This window comes from Mesoplodon mirus (assembly GCF_964341445.2).
Source record: "Mesoplodon mirus genome assembly, chromosome: 19".
NCBI lineage: Eukaryota > Metazoa > Chordata > Mammalia > Artiodactyla > Ziphiidae > Mesoplodon > Mesoplodon mirus.
The window spans coordinates 57914619-57932378 of record NC_138995.1 but is presented as its reverse complement, the minus strand read 5'-3'; the positions used below and the strand labels follow the sequence as shown (position 1 = coordinate 57932378).

Sequence of the window (17760 nt, the reverse complement as noted above, 5' to 3'; positions counted from 1 at the left end):
AGTCTTTTCCTGACTTGCAGTCAACATTCCTTGTCATTGGTCAATCAATATAGTCTTGAATTCTTGGGGCATTCCATAACTTTCCCTCCTTAGGTCGTCTAGAAAAATGATTTGCTATGTGGCTGGCTGAGTCGAGAAGAAACAGTCCCTTGAATCTTAGGTCAATTCAGACCAACAAATTCTTCATCTCTGCTGCTGCTTGAGAACTGATGACTTCTTCCCCTGGAGATGGGCTGTACGATCATTTCATGATCCTGCTTGACAAACCAAACCAGCCACCTAGAGGAATCTAGAAATACCAGTCCTTGCCTCTTGGGTGGTCCAGAATTCTGGATCCCTTATCTCTGGGGAGACTCAGGAATTGGGCTGACAAAGCGGTCTCAGGAAGGAGCACAGAATTCAGAGGAATTAAGGTCCAGTATGTTCATTGGTAGGTCCACTAGATGTGGCAGAACATCACCAGCTAGTAATTTACCCAGCAGGCCTGTTGGTCTTAGGAAACACCTGCCCTCATCCCAGGAGAGGGCCCAATCTCTCCATCTTGCTACCTCTGGGAAAGGGGTACAAATAGGGGGGTACCAGCTTGTATCATGGGGGCAAGGTCAGCGCCAGGGTTGGTGTGAGTACTCGGGGGCTGGCAGCCCTGTCTTCTGCCTCTGCCGCATCCCCCTCCTCTTCCTCCTCTTCCTCCTCTTCCTCGTGGCAGCAACTCAGAGCAAGTTCATTCTCATAGCAAAATGCTGCCAGAGAGCCGGGGAAGCCAGACTTGGGGCTGTGGGAAGCACACTCTGCCCGTTCGTCCAGCTCCTTGGCGCTGCAGACGGGTGTCCCTGGGACCTCGTAAGTGCGATGAAAGTGGCGATAGTCAACCTCGTACTGGGAGCCACGCTGGAAGAGGACCGGCTCAAAACGATGTCCCCAGAGCAGCTCACCAGGGAGGTAGGAAGAGCGACACTGTGTGGTCATAGCTGTGGCCTCGACCATGCCCTCGAGAATGACCACCAGCTCAAAGTCAGCCCGGGCCAGCTCGGCGCGCCCTAGTTCATACAGAGGACTGGCGGAGTCGATCTCATGCACGATGGTGATGGGAGACACAAGGAAAATGCGATCGGTGCCACCATCAAAGCCCACGTCCACATCCTGGTGGTCCAGCGGTATGTACTCACCCTCCGGGGTCACGCGAGGCTGTAGCAAAAGGCGAGTGGCCAAAGACTGACATCAGGGAGCAGAGAGATAAATGGAGACAGAGACAGCGAGAGGAGGGGAGAGAGACGCAGAGAAAGAGGAGGGCAGAGACAAGTAGGTGTTGGGGTGTGGGGAGAACATAGACCCAGAGAGAGGGGGATGGTAAGCCAGAAAGAGAGAAGGACAGAGACCCAGAGAGAGGGAGATGGAGGTCCAGGGAGGAGAGGACGGAGGCCCAGAGACTCAGAGAGGGATTGAGGAAAGAAATCCGAGAAAGACAGGGGAGAGAAAAAGAGAGGGACAGAATGACTTTCACATAGAGCCACAGAAATCAGCAAGACAGAAACGGAGTTAAAGAGACAACAGAAGATAAGAATGACATCCAACCAGCAATTGGAGAAGGAGGAGAGGGACAGAAAAATGGCTTTCAATATATGGCCAGAGAAAGATGAACCAGGTGGCAATCTAGGTCCAACAGCCTATGTTTCACCACTGCCTCAGGCTGGCCTCTGGGCTATCTACCCACACCCCCAAACCAACCACCTCCGTCCCCTTGTGCATCTGTGTATTTGTGTGGGGTGGGGGCCTAAGCCCGGGCCAGGTATTGGCAGTTTCACCCCATCTACCCATTGGTTCCATACCCACCTCCCAGGCCATGTCAGCACCCCAAAGACGTCTGGGAGAGACAGTGTCCCTCCTGGTCGTGAATCCTGGTGTTTCAGAGTTGGGGGGTGGTGCTGGGGACTCATTGTCTTGCCACTGTCTCCGAGAGCCCCCAGAGGCTGCTGGGAGTTGTAGTTCCCACCACGACCCTGTCCTCCCTGTCACCCCAGTCCAGCCCCAGACCAGAGTTCTTAAGTGTCTTTACTTGCAAGGCAAGGGCAGCTGCTGCCCCAGAATTTGCTTGGGCAGTTTGACCACAATTCTAGAAACACAATTCTAAGGCACCTTCATCAGGGCGCTGGAAGGAGCCGCTGCCCCAGGGACCAATGGGAATTGTGGTTGTTTTTTTTTGTTTTGTTTGTTTGGTGAGACGCTAAAATTCAAGAGTTTCCCAAACACTGCCCTGTACTTCTCTGAGCAGGAGGCTGGTGGGAGAGTCTGGACCCCTGAGGTGGGGAATGAAGTCTCTCACAAATGCTGCCCAGAGGCCATGGAGAATTGTGTTCCCTGACTCTGCAGGTGTGAGTTGAGTTGCACCCCATCCTCGGGCCTACATCTCCCACAAGCCCATAGGAGTCTGGCCTCAGTCACAGGTCTCTCCCTGTACCACAATATCTGCTGAGAATCGTAAACCTGAGCCGTGGTTTACACCACCCACAAAACTACAACGCCTCCTCAGACCACCCCAGGTGGGCAATTTCCCTGCCCCCAGAGGCTTCTGGGAAGCCTTTACCGTCCAGGCGTGGACCTCGCAGGTCTGGATTTCCCACAATTCGATAGAGGGCCCATCCTCAAGCCACAGGGAGCTCCATAAGTCTCAAAATCTGTCTGAAGTCTAGGCATCCAGGAAGAAATGATCAGAGACCTTTCTCTTGGGTTTACATCTACAACACCTCGGGGAGCCATCCTCAGCCCACAAGGTGGGGCGGAAGGGGCCCTGCCCCAGGAGGCTGCTGGGAATTGTAGTCCAGATCCCCTCCAGGCTCCACGCACACCTGTCCCTTAGACCTACAACTCCCACCATCCCCCAGGACACCTACCCCCGCCCTGAACTCGTGAAAGGGCCCGCCCACCAGGGGGCGTGGTCTCCCGCCGGGACAGTCTCACACCTGCAGCAGCTGGGCCCGCACGTGGGCCTCGACGAGGTGGCTGCGGCGCAGGTTGCCGACGCGCCACATGAGGCAGAGGCGGCGGTCGCGCAGCGCCACGACGGCGTTCTCGCTGAAGATCAGCGTCTCGTTGCGCTTCTTGGGCTTGGCCATCTTGGCCATGACGGCGCCCACGACAAAGGCGTCCAGCACGCAACCGGCGATGCACTGCAGCACCACAGCGGCCACGGCGGCCGGACACTCCTCGGTGACGCTGCGCACGCCGTAGCCAATGGACGTCTGCGTCTCCAGCGCGAAGAGGAAGGCGGCCAGGAAGCTAGCCACCTGCGAGAAGCAGGGGGCGGTTGGCGGCGGGGCAGCCAGGTCGCCGTGCAGGGAGGCGATGAGCCAGAAGGCCAGGCCGAAGAGCAGCCAGGAGGCGAGGAAGGAGCAGGAGAAGAGCAGGCACATCCAGCGCCAGCGCACGTCCACGCACGTGGTGAACAGGTCGCTCAGGTAGCGCGCGCCCTGGCCGCCCAGGTTCACGAAGCGCACGTTGCAGTGCCCGTCCTTCTTGACGAAGCGCCCGCGGCGCCGCCCCACTGGCGACTGCGCTGGCGCCCACCCGTTGCGGCACAACTCCGGCCCGGCCTGCTCCTCATCTCCCGCCCGATTGTTCGCCGACTCCAGGGCGCCGCCTAGGCGGCGCAGGGCCCTGGCCAGGCCCATTGGGCGGGGACACCCCCTCCACTTGGCCTAGCGGGGGGCGGGCGCCCCGAACCTGCGGGGACGAGAAACGGGCAGCCACGTCAGGGCTGCCGGAAATGGGGGAGCTCATTGGCCATCATGCTCCCTGGGCCTTAGTGGCCTCATCTGGCAAATGGGTGGAAAATCAGAACAGTACAGCATCAACAACACTGGTGGGGGAATTCCCTGGCAGTCCAGTGGTTGGGACCGTGCGCCTTCACTGCCAAGGGCGCAGGTTCCATCCCTGGTCGAGGAACTAGGATCCCGCAGGCCGCACAGCGCGGCCAAAACAAACAAACACAGTGATGGTAATACTTACAGGAGATGGTTGTGTAGCAACAACACGAACCCAGCTGTAGCCATAGCGGCAGTACTGTGTGACAGCAAAGCACTGCAGTAACTAGAGCGGACATTTATACAGCGCCAGACACTGCTGGGAGCGATTTGAACCTCGACAGTGCACATGTTATCACTCCCATTTTACAGATGAGGAAACAGAGGTACAGAACTAAGCTGGGATTTGAGTGCTAGCAGTCCAGCTCTGGAGTCCATGCTCATACAATAAAGACTAAGCGGTCACAAAGAAAACAAACTTATGGTTACCAAAGGGGAAGGGGGCGGGTGGGGGGGGTGGATAAAATAGGAGTTTAGGATTAACAGATACACACTACTATGTATAACATAGATAAACAACAAGGACCTACTATATAGCACGGGGAACTATATTCAGTATCTTATAATAACCTACAATGGAAAAGAATCTGAAAAAGTATACATATATAACTGAATCACGGCTGTACACCTGAAACTAACACAATATTGTAAATCAACTATACTGCAATAAAATTTTTAAAAATTAAAAAAAAAAAAAAGACAAGTGTAACTGCTGCTGTGACTTCAGCTTGGAGAGATGAGCCCGGGCTCTGAGGTCACCTATAGTTCAAAAGCTCAGAAGACACAAGCAACAGAAGGGAAAAAAAAAAGATAACTTGAACTTCATCAAAATTAAAAACTCTTGTGCTTCCAAGGACACTAAGATGAAAGTGAAAAGACAACCCACTAATGGGAAAAAATAGTTGCAAATCGTATCTAAGAAATTTGTATCTAAAACATATAAAGAGCCCTTATAACTCAAGAAAAAGACAGCCCAATTTTAAAATGGGCAAAGGATCTGAATAGGCATTTCTCCAAAAAGATATACAGTTGACCCTTGAACAACATGGGTTTGAACTGCAAGGGTCCACTTATACACAGATTTTTTTTCAATAAATACTACAGTAGTACTACATGGTCTGCAGTTTGTTGAATCCTTGGATTCAGAACCATGGATACAGAGGACCAACTCTAAAGTTATACTCATATTTTCTACTGTGCAGAGGGTCAGCACCCCTAACCTCCATGTTTTTCAAGGGTCAACTGTACAAATAGTCAATAAGTATAGGAAAAGATAATTGACAACATTATGCCATCAGGGAAATGCAAATCAAAACCACAGTGAGAGGGCTTCCCTGGTGGCGCAGTGGTTGAGAGTCCGCCTGCCAATGCAGGGGACACGGGTTCGTGCCCCGGTCCGGGAAGATCCCACATGCTGCAGAGTGGCTGGGCCCGTGAGCCATGGCCGCGGAGCCTGTGGGTCCGGAGCCTGTGCGTCCGGAGCCTGCGCTCCACAACGGGAGAGGCCACAACAGTGAGAGGCCCGCGTACCGCAAAAAAAAAAAAAAAACCACAGTGAGATACCACTTCATACCCACTTAGGATGGCTATAAAAATTAGAAAATACAAAACCAGAAAAACATTAACAAAGATGTGGAGAAACTGGCACCTTCCTATGCTACTGGTGGAATATAAAAATTACACAGCTGGTGTGGAAAATAGTCTGGCAGTTCCTTAAATGGTTAAACATAGAGTTACCAATTCCACGCCTAAGTATCTACCCAAGAGAATTAAAAATAAGTGTCCAGGGGACTTCCCTGGCGGTCCAGTGGTTGGGACTGTGCTTCCACTGCAGGGGGCTCAAGTTCGATCCCTGGTTGGGGAACTAGGATCCCGCATGCCGTGCAGTGCAGCCAAAAATTAAGAATAAAACCCAAAACACAACAAAGTGTCCACACAAACACTGTTCACAGATATTCATAGCAGTATTATTCACAATAGCCAAAAGATGGAAACAGCCAAACATCCATCAGTTGATGAATGAATAAATAAAATGTGGTCTATCCACACAGTGGAATACTACCCAGTAATTAAAAAAAAAATGACATGATAGATGCCACAACATGGATGAACCTTGAAAACACCATGCGAAGTGAAAGAAGCCAATCACTAAAGACCATATATTGTGTAATACCATTTATATGAAATATCCAAAATGGGCAAATCTGTAAACTGAGAAATAAGACTAGTGGTGCCCAGGACTGGGGAGATGGGGGGATGGGGGAGCGATAGCCAGAGGAATGGAGTTTCTTAGTGGGGTGATGAAAATGTTCTAAAATTGATTGTGGTGATGGTTGCACAACTCTGAATATACCAAAAAACACTGAATTGTACACTTTAATGTGTGAATTGTATGGTATGTGGGTTATATTTCAGTGAAGCTGTTACAAAAAAACAAAAACATACAGTAAAACCCAGGCTTGGCCCTGACTCTCAGATCGGGAAACCTTTCTTTTTCTTTTCTTAAATTTTATTTTACTTTTGGCTGCATTGGGTCTAGTTGTGGTGAGCAGGGGCTACTCTGTTGTGGTGCGTGGGCTTCTCATCATGGTGGCTTCTCTTGTTGTGGAGCATGGGCTCTAGAGGGCAGGGTCAGTAGCTGTGGCACACAAGATTAGTTGCTCCGCGGCATGTGGGATCTTCCAGGACCAGGGCTCGAACCCATGTCCCCTGCAGTGGCAGGCGGATTCTTAACCACTGTGCCACCAGGGAAGTCCGTGAAACCTTTCTAAACCTCAGTTTCCTCAGCTGTAAAATGGGGAAATTGGATTTCATCAAGGTCAGGAAGGGTCTTTCAGTCACATAGACCCAGGGCCCAATCTTGGCTCAGTTGCTGACCCACTGTGTGCCTTGGGACCACTGGCTTCATTTTCTGGAGCCTCTGTTTGCTCATCTGTGGAATGGGGATTAAAAAAAAAAACAAAACAAAAAACCCAAAAAAAACTTGAAAGGAAGAGGAATCCAGAACAAAGAACCTGGGCTTTTGAATCAGGCAGTTGTAGGTTGAATCCCAGCTTGGGCACTTACTAGCTATATGACTGGTGGCAAGTCACATCCCTTTCTGAGCCTCAGTCCCCTCATCTGAGAAATGGAGGGAATCTTAGCAGCTGAACTAGGGGGAGGGAGAGGAAGAGGGGAGGGGCCAGGCATGGACCTGCAGACCTCATTGCCCTCCAGCAGCTGCAGGGTTAACATCTGGCCCTGTGGTGGAGGCACTTCCGGGACCTGTCTGGGCTAGGGGTTAAATGTTTTGCACATCAGTTCCATCAATACCTACCAAGCACCTAGGTACTATAAGCCCCCTGTGCCAGGCTCTGGGGATCCTCATGGGCTTCTTAGCAGGGCTGGGGGCACTCACTCCAAGGAAAGCGAGTTGTTAGTTGATGTCAAGTTCAACATCGACAGGTACCCACTCCCCTGCCCAGAGCTCTGCACCTGCTGTCCTCGACCACCCAGACAGCTCCGCCACGGGGGATTTTCTTAGGCCCATTCTGCAGAGGCAAAGCTGAGGCTCACGTCAGAGTGGACTGCGCCTGGCTGTGTTCAGCGCCCACGATGTGCCCCAACTCTCTTTTTTTCAGCCTCAACTATTCTGGGCATTAGAGATTGTTCTTCCAAAAAGGGGAAACCGAGGCTTGTCGCTGAAGGGGGCAGGTCTGAGGTCAGAATCCAGGCTCTGACCTCGACATTTGCAGCCCTCTCCTGCCTGGAAGTCCACACTATGCACTAGTCTCCTCTCAGGGGCCACCTGATGACATGATGGGGGAGGGGCCGTGGGGCACCAGCGGGGCCTCCTCACACGCAGTCACCCATCTCTGACCACAACCCTTGGATGCGGGGACTTTGCTTCTCACAGTAAAGCAAACTGAGGCGCTGAGGTCCATCCCTTGTCCCAGGTCCCTCAGCCAAGGAACAGCAAACCCTGAACTCCCATCCAGCCTTCTTGGTGCCAAAGCCTGAGTGACAGACCGGGCCACGGACAACCTAATCGCACGCTCCTATTTCCTGAGCACCGATGTCCCAGGCCTTGCCAAGCTCACCGGATGTCTGCAGCCCGCCCACTGCACTCCACCAGACCCTGCCGCTCACCTTGGCTGCTCAGGATGCTGGGAGGTCAAGATCATCACTCCGGTTCACAGGCTGGGGAGTGGGCTCAGAGACCTGGCCAGACCCACGAGGTGCCGGGGGTGGGCTGCTGCTTTGGGTCCTGAACCTTTCCAACCCAGGACTCTGCTTTCCTAAATCCTCCTGTGCCACCCTCAGCCCCGTGAGGCAGATGTGATCTTGTCCATTTCCTAAAGCAGACAGGAGGGGCCTTCACCTCCGGGGGGTCCCTTCTGCATCCAACGTGGCCCAGTTCACAGGCAGCACATGGGACTCGGCCTCAGGGCACACACACCTCCCACCAGCAACGGCAGGACCCCAGCGAAGAGGACCCGGAGACTGAAGTCCTCGCCCCCACCTCCCCCTGACCTGGGAGAGCAGCTTAATGTTTCCATATAAAGGCGACACGGGGCTTAAGGTGCATCAACTTCATGTCAAAGTCACTGTCTAATCTGGGGCTGAGAAGCCCCGCCCCAGGTGCCGCCCCCCCTCCGCCCAGAAGCGCTTTCACACGCTCCCTGAGACCCTGGCTCTCCCCTCACAAGCGCCCCCCCACCCCGCTCACTAGTGGGGTCTGGGCAGCAGGTTGGAGATGGACAGGAGGGGATGTGGTGTGGAGACTGAAAACAGACGAGGATACAGAGGCTCAGAGATGGGCAGGGAGGGCGAGTGTGGGGCGGCAGCCCTGAGATGGAGGGAAGGACAGAGACCCCCCCACCACGGGGGTCACAGGAACCCCGAGGGGACAGGGGCCCGGAGAGAGAGGGGGACAGGAAAGAGGCAGGCAGCCTAGGAGCAACCGAGCAAAGAGAAGCGGGGACACGGGAGCTGTGGTGACAGAGCCAGATGGGGGACGGAGATGGGACGAGACGCAGGATGGGGGGGACGGGGGAGACAGTGCAAACAGGCAGAAAACGGAGGTGGGCTCAGAGCTGGGGGGAGTAAGGCTGGGCGGGGGAGATCGCTTCGGGGGCTGGAATGTGTCACTGAGCAGGGAACGGCGAGGACGGGCTGCAGGTGCCAGCGCAGAGCAAGGAAGGTGGGGGGGGGGCGGCACTCCGAGCCAGGAGCCCGGCGCTGGGGCTCTGCGCGGAGACACGTACCTGGTGGGGCAGCCCACCCCCATGCCCTCTGCTGGGGGCTCCTCTGTTCGGGCCGACGCGGGGCCTCTGTGGGTGCTGAGGTGCTGCGGCCTGTCCTCGGCCCCAGGGGCCTTGTGCCGGGCGCCCGACCTCTGTGTCCACAGGAGGATCAGAGGCCTGGCCCGAGGGGGGGCAGGGGGTGGGGCCAGCTCCGAGCCGCAGAGGGGGAGCCAGGGAGGACAGCCAGGCAGGGCGGCTGGGCCTCGGCCCAAGCAGGCTGGAGAGGAGGCGGTGGTGGAGGAAAGACACAGCGGGAGGGGGCACGGAGACAGAGCTTGGGGGCCAGGAGATGCGGGAAGATGGGGACACAGATGAGGGAACAAAGAGATGGTGAGAAAGCGATCATGAGGGCAGTGGTGGAAAGACAAGAGACACGGGGGGCTCCCCGGTTCCGCCTGAGGTGAAGCCTTAAAAGGTTGGGAGGCACACCTGAGATCCCCCCCAGAGACCTAGAGTGAGTTCCAGACGGAATAAGACATCGGGAAGGTGGGACTGGATAGCTCCCAATGGGCTGGGCGTCGGACCCAGTGGCCTAGGGACAGCCGGGTGCCAGGTCCTCCCTCCTCCTCATGAGGCAGCGGCCAGAAGGACGAGTCTCACACACTCCAGGCCTCATTCTGGTCCTTTATTGCCCCTCAGGAGCCCCCGACTCTTCCCCCTGCACGGTGCCTGCCTTTGGGAGGAGGGGAGAAAGCCCCACGCGGCCTCTCCCTGGGAAGTCATAGCCAAACCCAGTTGGCAGGAAGATAAGGGCCAAGTTCTGCTGGAAGAACCCACTCCTTGAATTTGGTCCAGCCACTGTAAAGCACCTGAGTTCCCTGGGGGAGGCCAGGGGCAGAGAAGTCAAAGGGTCACGCCAAGTGCTGCAGCTGACAAAGTGTCCACAGCAACATAGGCCATGCCAGGCCCGTCAGGGAAAAAGCCAATGGAGTCTTCTGACAGGTGGGGGGGGGAAGGGGTCACTGGGCTAAACCAGGGTTTTGGGCAAGAGGGGTCACCAGAGTCAAACCCACTGGTCTTATAGGGCCATGGGTCAAACCCAGTCCTTTGGTTGGAGGAATCGTGGGAGCAAACCAAGCCCTAGTTTTAGAGCCACGGATCAAACCATATCCTTTGGCAAGTGGGGGCATCGGACCAAACCAAGTCCTTTCAAAGAACAATAAGTCAAACAGAATCCATCACGGCAGCCGATGGGCCAAACTAAGTCCTTCTGGAGAAGCGCTGGCCAACAGATCTGAACGAGTCCCTTCCAGGGGAATGAACTTCAACCTCAGTCCCCAAGTGGAGGGCCAGATAGATGCGGCCCGGCCAGCCTCAGACGCTGATGGTGCGGAAGACGGTGAAGCCTGACAGGGCGGTGCTGACCAGGAGCCCGGGGCACTGTGGGTGCCAGTGCAGCTCCTTCAGAGCTGTCTCGCCCTGGTGCACGAACAGCAGCTGCTGGGGGAGGTCTGCCAGCGCAGGGTCAGTCTCCGCGTCGCTGGCCTCGGGGTCCCGCTCCACCGCCAGGTCCCACTGTGTGATCTGGTCGTCTGCACCCGAGGCTGCGAAGACCCCACTGTCCTGGGGGTGCCACTCGACGGAGGTCACGGGGGCCACATGCTGCTTGAAGGTGGCCACCGGGGAGCCAGACTACGGGAAGATGGGAGTCAGGGCCTCTGAGCCCCTCAGCCTGACGCCTGGGGTGACCCAGGCAGAGACCCCCACCCCTCTCCACCCTTACGGTTCAACCAGGGCTCCACCCCTTGTGCCCCCCACAAACCCAGGTTCTCTGAAAGAGACAGAGCGCAAAGTACAGCTGGTAATAAAGGTGTGACGTCCCAGAGGCGGCTGGGAGTTGTGGTTTCACCTGCACAGAAGCCCCTCCCAGCTCCAGGCCACAAAACCCCAACCCTTGCTCCTCCCTGGGCCTGCCTCAGTTTCCTTCCTAGAAAAGGAAGGCATGGTTCTGCAACTGCTCTGCCCGCTGGTTCTAGAAGGCCTTACAGGGGGCAGCGGCATGACTCCCAGGCTCCAGAGAGAGCTGAGGCAAAGAACGACACTTTTACTAAAGCGAAGGTGCTGGCGGGGATTGGTGTCTCTCTCACTTGGAGAAGTGGTTCTAACGTTCCAGTGGCCAATCCACTTTGGCCCTGTGACCTGGCCATGCACCTGTCTGGGGGGCTGGAATCCATTTCTAGAAACTTCCCCAGGGCTGATTCTGTAGACCTCATTACACTGGGGGAAGTAAAAAGACGATCCTGGGAAGGCCCAGAGGTGTATGAAGTCACGGCTTTGTCCAGAGGGAGGCCAGGAGCTGCAACTTCTCCTGCCTGGAGACCCTCTCAGCTCTGCAGAGTCATCGCTTAGCTGGGTGGTCACATCCTATCTGCTCCTGTCCCTCTGGCCCTCAGTTCCCCCTCCCAAAATGAGTGAGCTGGGCTCTGTTCTCAGCTGACTCTATAAAATCCATGGAAAGAAAAACGACCATCTTCTGAAGCCCTTGAGCCCCTGGGCAGCATGGCCGGCGCATGGCTCCCCGCAGGCAGATGAGAGCCGTAGTCTCCGCCACCCAGCCCCTTCCCTCGTGTCAGATCTCCAGATGGTAAAGGGAGCGACCCCACAGCAGCCCCAAGCCTTCCTCTCACTGAGCCTGTTTCCTCATCTGGATCCCAATTCACAGGGCCTTCCCAGTTCTGGTGCATAAACCATCTCAGGAGGGAAAACCCACAAATCCTAGTGGCCTCCGGTAGCAGGAGCTTCTCCCGCCCCAGGTGTCCAGCTGGGAAAGTACCTTGAACTGCCGCAGGTCCCAGACCTTGAGGGCTCCGTCATCCCCGCCGCTAAGCAGGAAGGGCTCCCGGCGGCTCCAGCTGATGACGTTGACATCCCCATCGTGGGCGGTGGCGGTGGTGAGCATGCAGGCCTTGCTGGGGGCTGCCCGGACGTCCCAGATGCGGATGGAGGCATCAGCTGAGCAAGAGGCAAATACCTAGACAAGGCAGAGTCTGAGGCCCCACTCTGGAGACCGGGGTCCAGTGGTGGGTTACCCTCTCTTTTAGTGACCCCCTCATTAGGACCTCCCCCCCTCCCCACCCCAGGAGTCCAGACCCCCAGCCCTCCCTCACCGTGTCCTCGGTTGGAGACCACTGCAGGTCCTCCACAGAGCGTGTGTGGCCCACGAATGGCCGCTGGTCCACATGCCAAGAACCGCTGTCTGTAGGCGTCCAGAGGTGGATATTCTTCTGACAGTCACCGGTCAGCAGGCGCCCTGCGAAGGGGAGTCAGTACACAACCCTGTCCCGCCTGACCACAGCTCACTCCCACCTTAGCACCCACCCCTGTTGTAGACCCTGCTCCTACCCAGCCCTCACGGCTAACTGCACACGCCAGGGACTCACCGGGCACACGAGGGGACCAGTCGAGTGCAAAGCCCTCGCCCATGTGGCCAGAGAAGGCGAAGATGGGCTTCACGCGGGCCTGCTCATCCCGGAGGAAGGTCGCTAGGGCCTGGGGGTCATCCACCACCTGCAGAAGCCGCCGCAGTGCAAACACCTCCACCTGGCCCTTCTCTGACCACACCCCAGCCACTGGCTCCTCACCCAGCCACGACACCTGGAGGGGAGGGAGAAGGGGAGCGGAGGTGAGAGGGACAGGAGGCTCCAGGTGGCGAGCACAGCCCCTAGCATCCCCCAGAACCAGAACTGCAGGTCCTCAGACCCGCCCCCAACCCAGGGCTGGGACTACAACTCCCAGAAACCTTTGCGGGAATGGAATCACGGCCTGCAAGAGCAGCTTGGTACCTGGGACAACTACCCACCCTTCGGTAGAGATGATGGTGGGGGGAGGACAAAACTCCTTCCGGACTCCCAGGAATCGAGGCTGTTATTCCACCAGCCCCCAGAAGTGTGTTCAGGCTGCTGGTCTCTGTAACTGCCTAAATGTAGGCTGCTCACAGGCCTGTCTCCGGATCTCTCTGCCTGTGTACCTTTGCTCACTAGGAGATCCTGTTCAGCCTCAAAGTTTCCAGTAGCCCCTAGCCCTGACCTCTCTCCTCAACTCCAGGCTCACATCGAACTGACTGTTTAGACACCACAAGGCCAAAGCCAAGTTCCTAATAGCCCACTGCCACCTACTCCTCCCTGGAGGTCCCACCTTGGGCCCCAAACGGCAGGACTCATTCCCCCCTTGTCTCTCCTTCCTCACACCCACCACCTACGCCGGCTCCACCCACAATGCCACGCTTCCCATCCTTTCTCAGTACCTCTGCTGCCGTCACTCACGTTACTACGAAGTCACCCTTCCCTGCATTCCTGTGCTGGCCGCCTCACAGGACTGTCCTTCCGCCCTTGCCTCCCTGCAGTCTATTCTCAATACAGCAGTAAGAGGGATCCCTTTAAAACACAAGTCAGGGGCTTCCCTGGGGCGCTGTGGTTGAGAGTCTGCCTGCCGATGCAGGGGACACGGGTTCGAGCCCTGGTCTGGGAAGATCCCACATGCCGCGGAGCAACTGGGCCCGTGAGCCATGGCCGCTGAGCCTGCCCGTCCGGAGCCTGTGCTCCGCAACGGGAGAGGCCGTGATAGTGAGAGGCCCACGCACAGGAGTGGCCCCCGCTTGCCACAACTAGAGGAAGCCCTCGCACAGAAACCGAAGACCCAACACAGCCAAAAATAAATAAATAAAGTAACTCTTTAAAAAAAAAAAAAAAAGGGCTTCCCTGGTGGCGCAGTGGTTGGGAGTCCGCCTGCCGATGCGGGGGACACGGGTTCGTGCCCCGATCCCGGAAGATCCCACGTGCCGCGGAGCGGCTGGGCCCGCGAGCCATGGCCGCGGAGCCTGTGTGTCCGGAGCCTGTGCTCCGCAACGGGAGAGGCCACAGCAGTGAGAGGCCCGCGTACAGCAAAAAAAAAAAAAAAAAAAAAAAAAAAAAAAACACAAGTCAGATCCCTGCCATCCTTCACTCTAAACCCTCCAACGGTTCCCAATTTCTCCCCAAGTAAAAGCCAAGTCCTTATACCGGCCTACAAGGCCCTAAACAATGTCTCCTCCGTGCCCACCAGCCAAACCCTGTCACTCCCCCCTCATCCATTCAGCACTGTTCTCCCCAGCTTCCCTCAAAACTCCTCAGTTTGCCCCAGGGCCTTTGCACTTGTTATTTCCTTGCCCGCAAACCTCTTCCCACAGATATCCTTGCCTCACTCCCTCATTTCCTGCGGGTCTCTGTTCAAATGGCACCTCATCAGCGAATGCTTCCCTGACCACACTATTTAAAGAGGCAACCCCACTCCAGAAGACCCTAACTCCCTGACCTTGTTTCATTTTTCTCCACAACACTTAGCATCTTTGGACATATACACATATGCTTAGTTTCTTCTTGTTCCCTTTCCCGCTGGTATGTAAGTTTCAAGAAGCCAGAGACCTTTTGCACCCCGTTAACTCCCCACGGTCTAAAACAGTACCCGAGACATGGTAATACTTTAATGGAAATATTTCTCAAGAACTATGAACCAAGCACTGCTCCAAGTACTATACATACAGCATCTCATTTAATTCTCACATCAACCTGATTAGAAGCGGTTGTAACTCTGAAGCACAAAAGTAACCCCCCAGCCCACAAGAGTCCCTGAGTAATAACAGAAAACATATATCTCAAGTTACAGCCAAGTGCTGTTTCTAGACACCTGAATAACTTTCAGTTATTGAAATAACGCTTTATGTCATTTCAGTTTATCCGCACACCAGCCCCATCAGGTAAGCTTTGTGACTCTCACCGTTTTACAGAAGAGAAAAGAACATTAAAAAATACCCCTCTATTAAGAATCCGCCTTCCAATGCAGGGGACGCAGCTTCGATCCCTGGTCGGGGAACTAAGATCCCCGTGCCGCGGGGCAACTAAGCCCCCACGCTTGCTCTATAGAGCCCACGCACCTCAACTAGAGAGCCCGCCTGCCCAACTACTGAGCCCGCGTGCTCTACAGCCCGTGCCACAACTAGAGAGAGGCCCTCGCGCCGCAATGAAGGATCCCGTGTGCCGCAACTAAGACCCAACACAGCCAAATAAGTAAGTAAATAAATAAATAATAAATTTGGTACAAATGATGCTTGCTGAAACAAAAAACCCTATAGCATCTAGCACATAATGACAATTACCATAACATATAAAACTATGTGCCAGGTGCTTTTCTAACAGCTGAAGGGTGTGGGTGCGGGGGCGGGGTGTGCTCCAGAGAACGGAGGGCAGGCTGCTGGTGCTGTATTTACCCGAACTCTGTTGATGCCGCCATAATGGGGCACCATCGCCAGCTCCAACTGAGGCTTCCGCCCTTCTTCATCCTCTTCATCGTCCTCCTCCTCCTCCTCGTCACTGCTCTCGGATGGCGGGGGCTTTGTCCCATGCAGATTGTGCATCCGAAGCATCATCAATCTGGGGGAGGTGTGGCATGAATGAGGCACCGGGTGCCAGAATCCTTAGTAAGGAGGGTGGGAAGAGGCTGGAAACCCCGACTTCTAGGCCCTGAGGAAGAGGGAGCTGGAGGCTCAGGTCCCTGGTCCTGGGAAAGCGTCAGTTCTTACTCACCTGTTGCTTTGGGCGCTCTCGGCCTGGGTCCCAGCACACAGATAAAGTGTAAGAGGAAGCTCGGTCCGGTTGTCTCCCAGCTGATCCCGGACTATGTCGAAGCTGAGACAGGGGGCGCCTGGGGATGGAAGGAGAAGTTGGAAAATTAGGATGGGACAGAGAGATCTCAGTCCTCTTGAGTGTGATGTCAGCCCTCTTACACCCCAATCTTCTCTTTCAGAGTTCCTCTTAAGTTAAAGGCTCAGGACCAACTCCCCCCTCAGGACCCAGGATTCCAGTCCCCTCCTTCCTCAGGACCCAGGAGTCCAGGTGCCCAGGCCTACCAGTCTGTGCTCGGTGGTACAGCACGTAGGCCTCCTCGTCCATGACCAGCTCCTCTCCTTCGCGCAACGGGGGTCCCCGGCCGGGTAGGTAGACCTGGGCCGAGCCCTTGGACCCTGCGTCGTGGGACTCGGCGTCCATAGGCTCCCCGGTTTCACACGTGCGCCGCCGACCCTTGCGCGAAGCCATCTTTGGAGCCTCCCGCCGCCGGCGCGAGGTAAGAGCGTCACTTCCGGGTCTCGCTTCCCTTCCTGTGAGGATCCTCCCTACTGCGCGGTTACCTTGGAAACTTCCTCGTTCACCAATTAGAGAGAGTAATGGGGAGAGGGGTGAAGGAGAGCTAAGGTAACTGCGTCCTGGCCTGGATAGCGAGGCCTGCAGATCCGGGGAAACTATACCCTCCCCATGACTTTGGGGCGCTCTGCCGCAGAGCAGCGGCAAGGCCTCCTGGGAGTTGTAGTTCTGCAGGAGGCCTGTTTTACCCATCAACTAGAGGAGTTCCAAGCCCCGACTCTCTCTCTCCTCCACCTTTGGCTCCCAGTCCCTTCTTTCCACTTAATTAATTATTCGTGTATGCAAATAAGAGCCCTTACTGGCAAGGAGACTCGGTTTCTGCTCCCTGAGGACCCATAAAGCCGGTTTCTTCTCCCCTCCTTGTTATGAAGGCTTTAATTTACTTCAAAATGGTTAAGTGTAGACAGGATGGTATGTGTAAATCAGCTGGTTGAATCTACCCTCTAGGGGCAGTCAGTTGCCTCACCAGGCGTTCACCTTGCAGCTCTGGTCAGCAAGCACTTAATCAGAAAGTCCACCCTCTGGAGGCAGCTATTACAAGTGCTTCCGCTCTTTTTATTGCCCATCAGCACCAGAGGTTTGGCTAACTGGCATAATGAAATGTTAGAAATAGGTTCTCATTGGTGGAATTCAAGATATGTGGATTGGCTGGGGTATAATAGACACTCTCCTCGCTTGCACGAACAGGATATTAAGAACCTAGCAAGCCTCATTACCTGTTGCCATAGGAATGGGACCCTAGACTTGATCCAAAAAAAGGTTTGATCCCAGATCTTTCTTGAGTTCTCTGTCCCCCTTCTCCTTCCACCCCAACCCCTTCTCAGCCCTTCTCTTCTTAGGGTCTTTTCTCACCGCCTCTTTGAGTCTTTACCTCCCACATCCCTCCAGGGTCTCTGTTCTTGCCGGAATTCTCTTTCTGCCCCCTCTTCCTCTGTGGGACTTTTCTGTTTTTATTTCCTCCAGAGAAGCTTGAGGGGGACTAAGAGACAGACACGGAGCTCACACTGGGCTTCAGGAGGCATAAAAACATGGTTTATTCCAAACACTGCAATATGGGACGGGAGAGTGGGAAGGGAGGTTGGTGATGAGTGTGGACGCCCAGACCCCTCTCTTCCACAACCCAGCTCCAGACCCGGCTGGAGATCTGGGAAGAGGAGGCTTTTGAGGGTCTGTTGGGTCTTCACTGAAAGGTCACAAATAAGGGTTGGATTTGGAGAGCATGTGATTAGTGGCACCTGGGGCTGGTAGTGAGGTGCGACAGGGTGGGAAGTTTTGGCCTGATGGAGGTTGGGATCAACGCTGGGGCAGTGGAGGCGGGGCTTCCGTTGGGGGCGTGTGCTAGGTCGAAAGAGGGGAAAGCTACCGCGGGTGGAAAAGGAGGAGGGGGTGTCACGGTTTGACGTCGAGGGGCAGAGTCTGGTCGGGGAACGGTCTGGGGCTCGGGTC

At 55.4% G+C, this 17760-nt stretch overlaps 2 protein-coding genes across 2 annotated transcripts; both read right to left on the bottom strand.

The window, feature by feature from the left end:
* Positions 1-588: 588 nt before the first annotated feature.
* On the bottom strand, positions 589-3665 carry KCNJ14 (potassium inwardly rectifying channel subfamily J member 14; the record flags this gene model as incomplete). Its single annotated transcript, XM_082607244.1, has 2 exons — positions 589-1185; positions 2958-3665. 2 exons carry the CDS (start codon positions 3663-3665, stop codon positions 589-591), a joined length of 1305 nt encoding a protein of 434 aa, XP_082463370.1.
* A 6087-nt stretch (positions 3666-9752) lies between these two features.
* GRWD1 (glutamate rich WD repeat containing 1) lies at positions 9753-16225 on the bottom strand. The gene is made up of 7 exons (XM_082607800.1): positions 16023-16225; positions 15700-15817; positions 15384-15546; positions 12523-12736; positions 12250-12392; positions 11916-12113; positions 9753-10774 (listed from the first exon to the last, which is right to left on the bottom strand). The coding sequence occupies exons 1-7, from the start codon at positions 16207-16209 to the stop codon at positions 10457-10459; spliced, it is 1341 nt and encodes a 446-aa protein (XP_082463926.1). The 5' UTR covers positions 16210-16225; the 3' UTR covers positions 9753-10456.
* Between the last annotated feature and the right edge of the window lie 1535 nt (positions 16226-17760).

What these genes read in the sequence shown, in the direction of transcription:
- GRWD1 (XM_082607800.1), bottom strand. Translation starts at nt 16,209, where the DNA reads ATGGCTTCGCGCAAGGGTCGGCGGCGCACGTGTGAAACCGGGGAGCCT. An exon ending in GCGGCATCAACAGAGTTCGG is followed by an intron (nt 12,737 to 15,383) that starts GTAAATACAGCA and finishes CCTCCCCTCCAG; the next exon opens with GTGTCGTGGCTGGGTGAGGA. An exon ending in GGTCTCCAACCGAGGACACG is followed by an intron (nt 12,114 to 12,249) that starts GTGAGGGAGGGC and finishes TGCCTTGTCTAG; the next exon opens with GTATTTGCCTCTTGCTCAGC.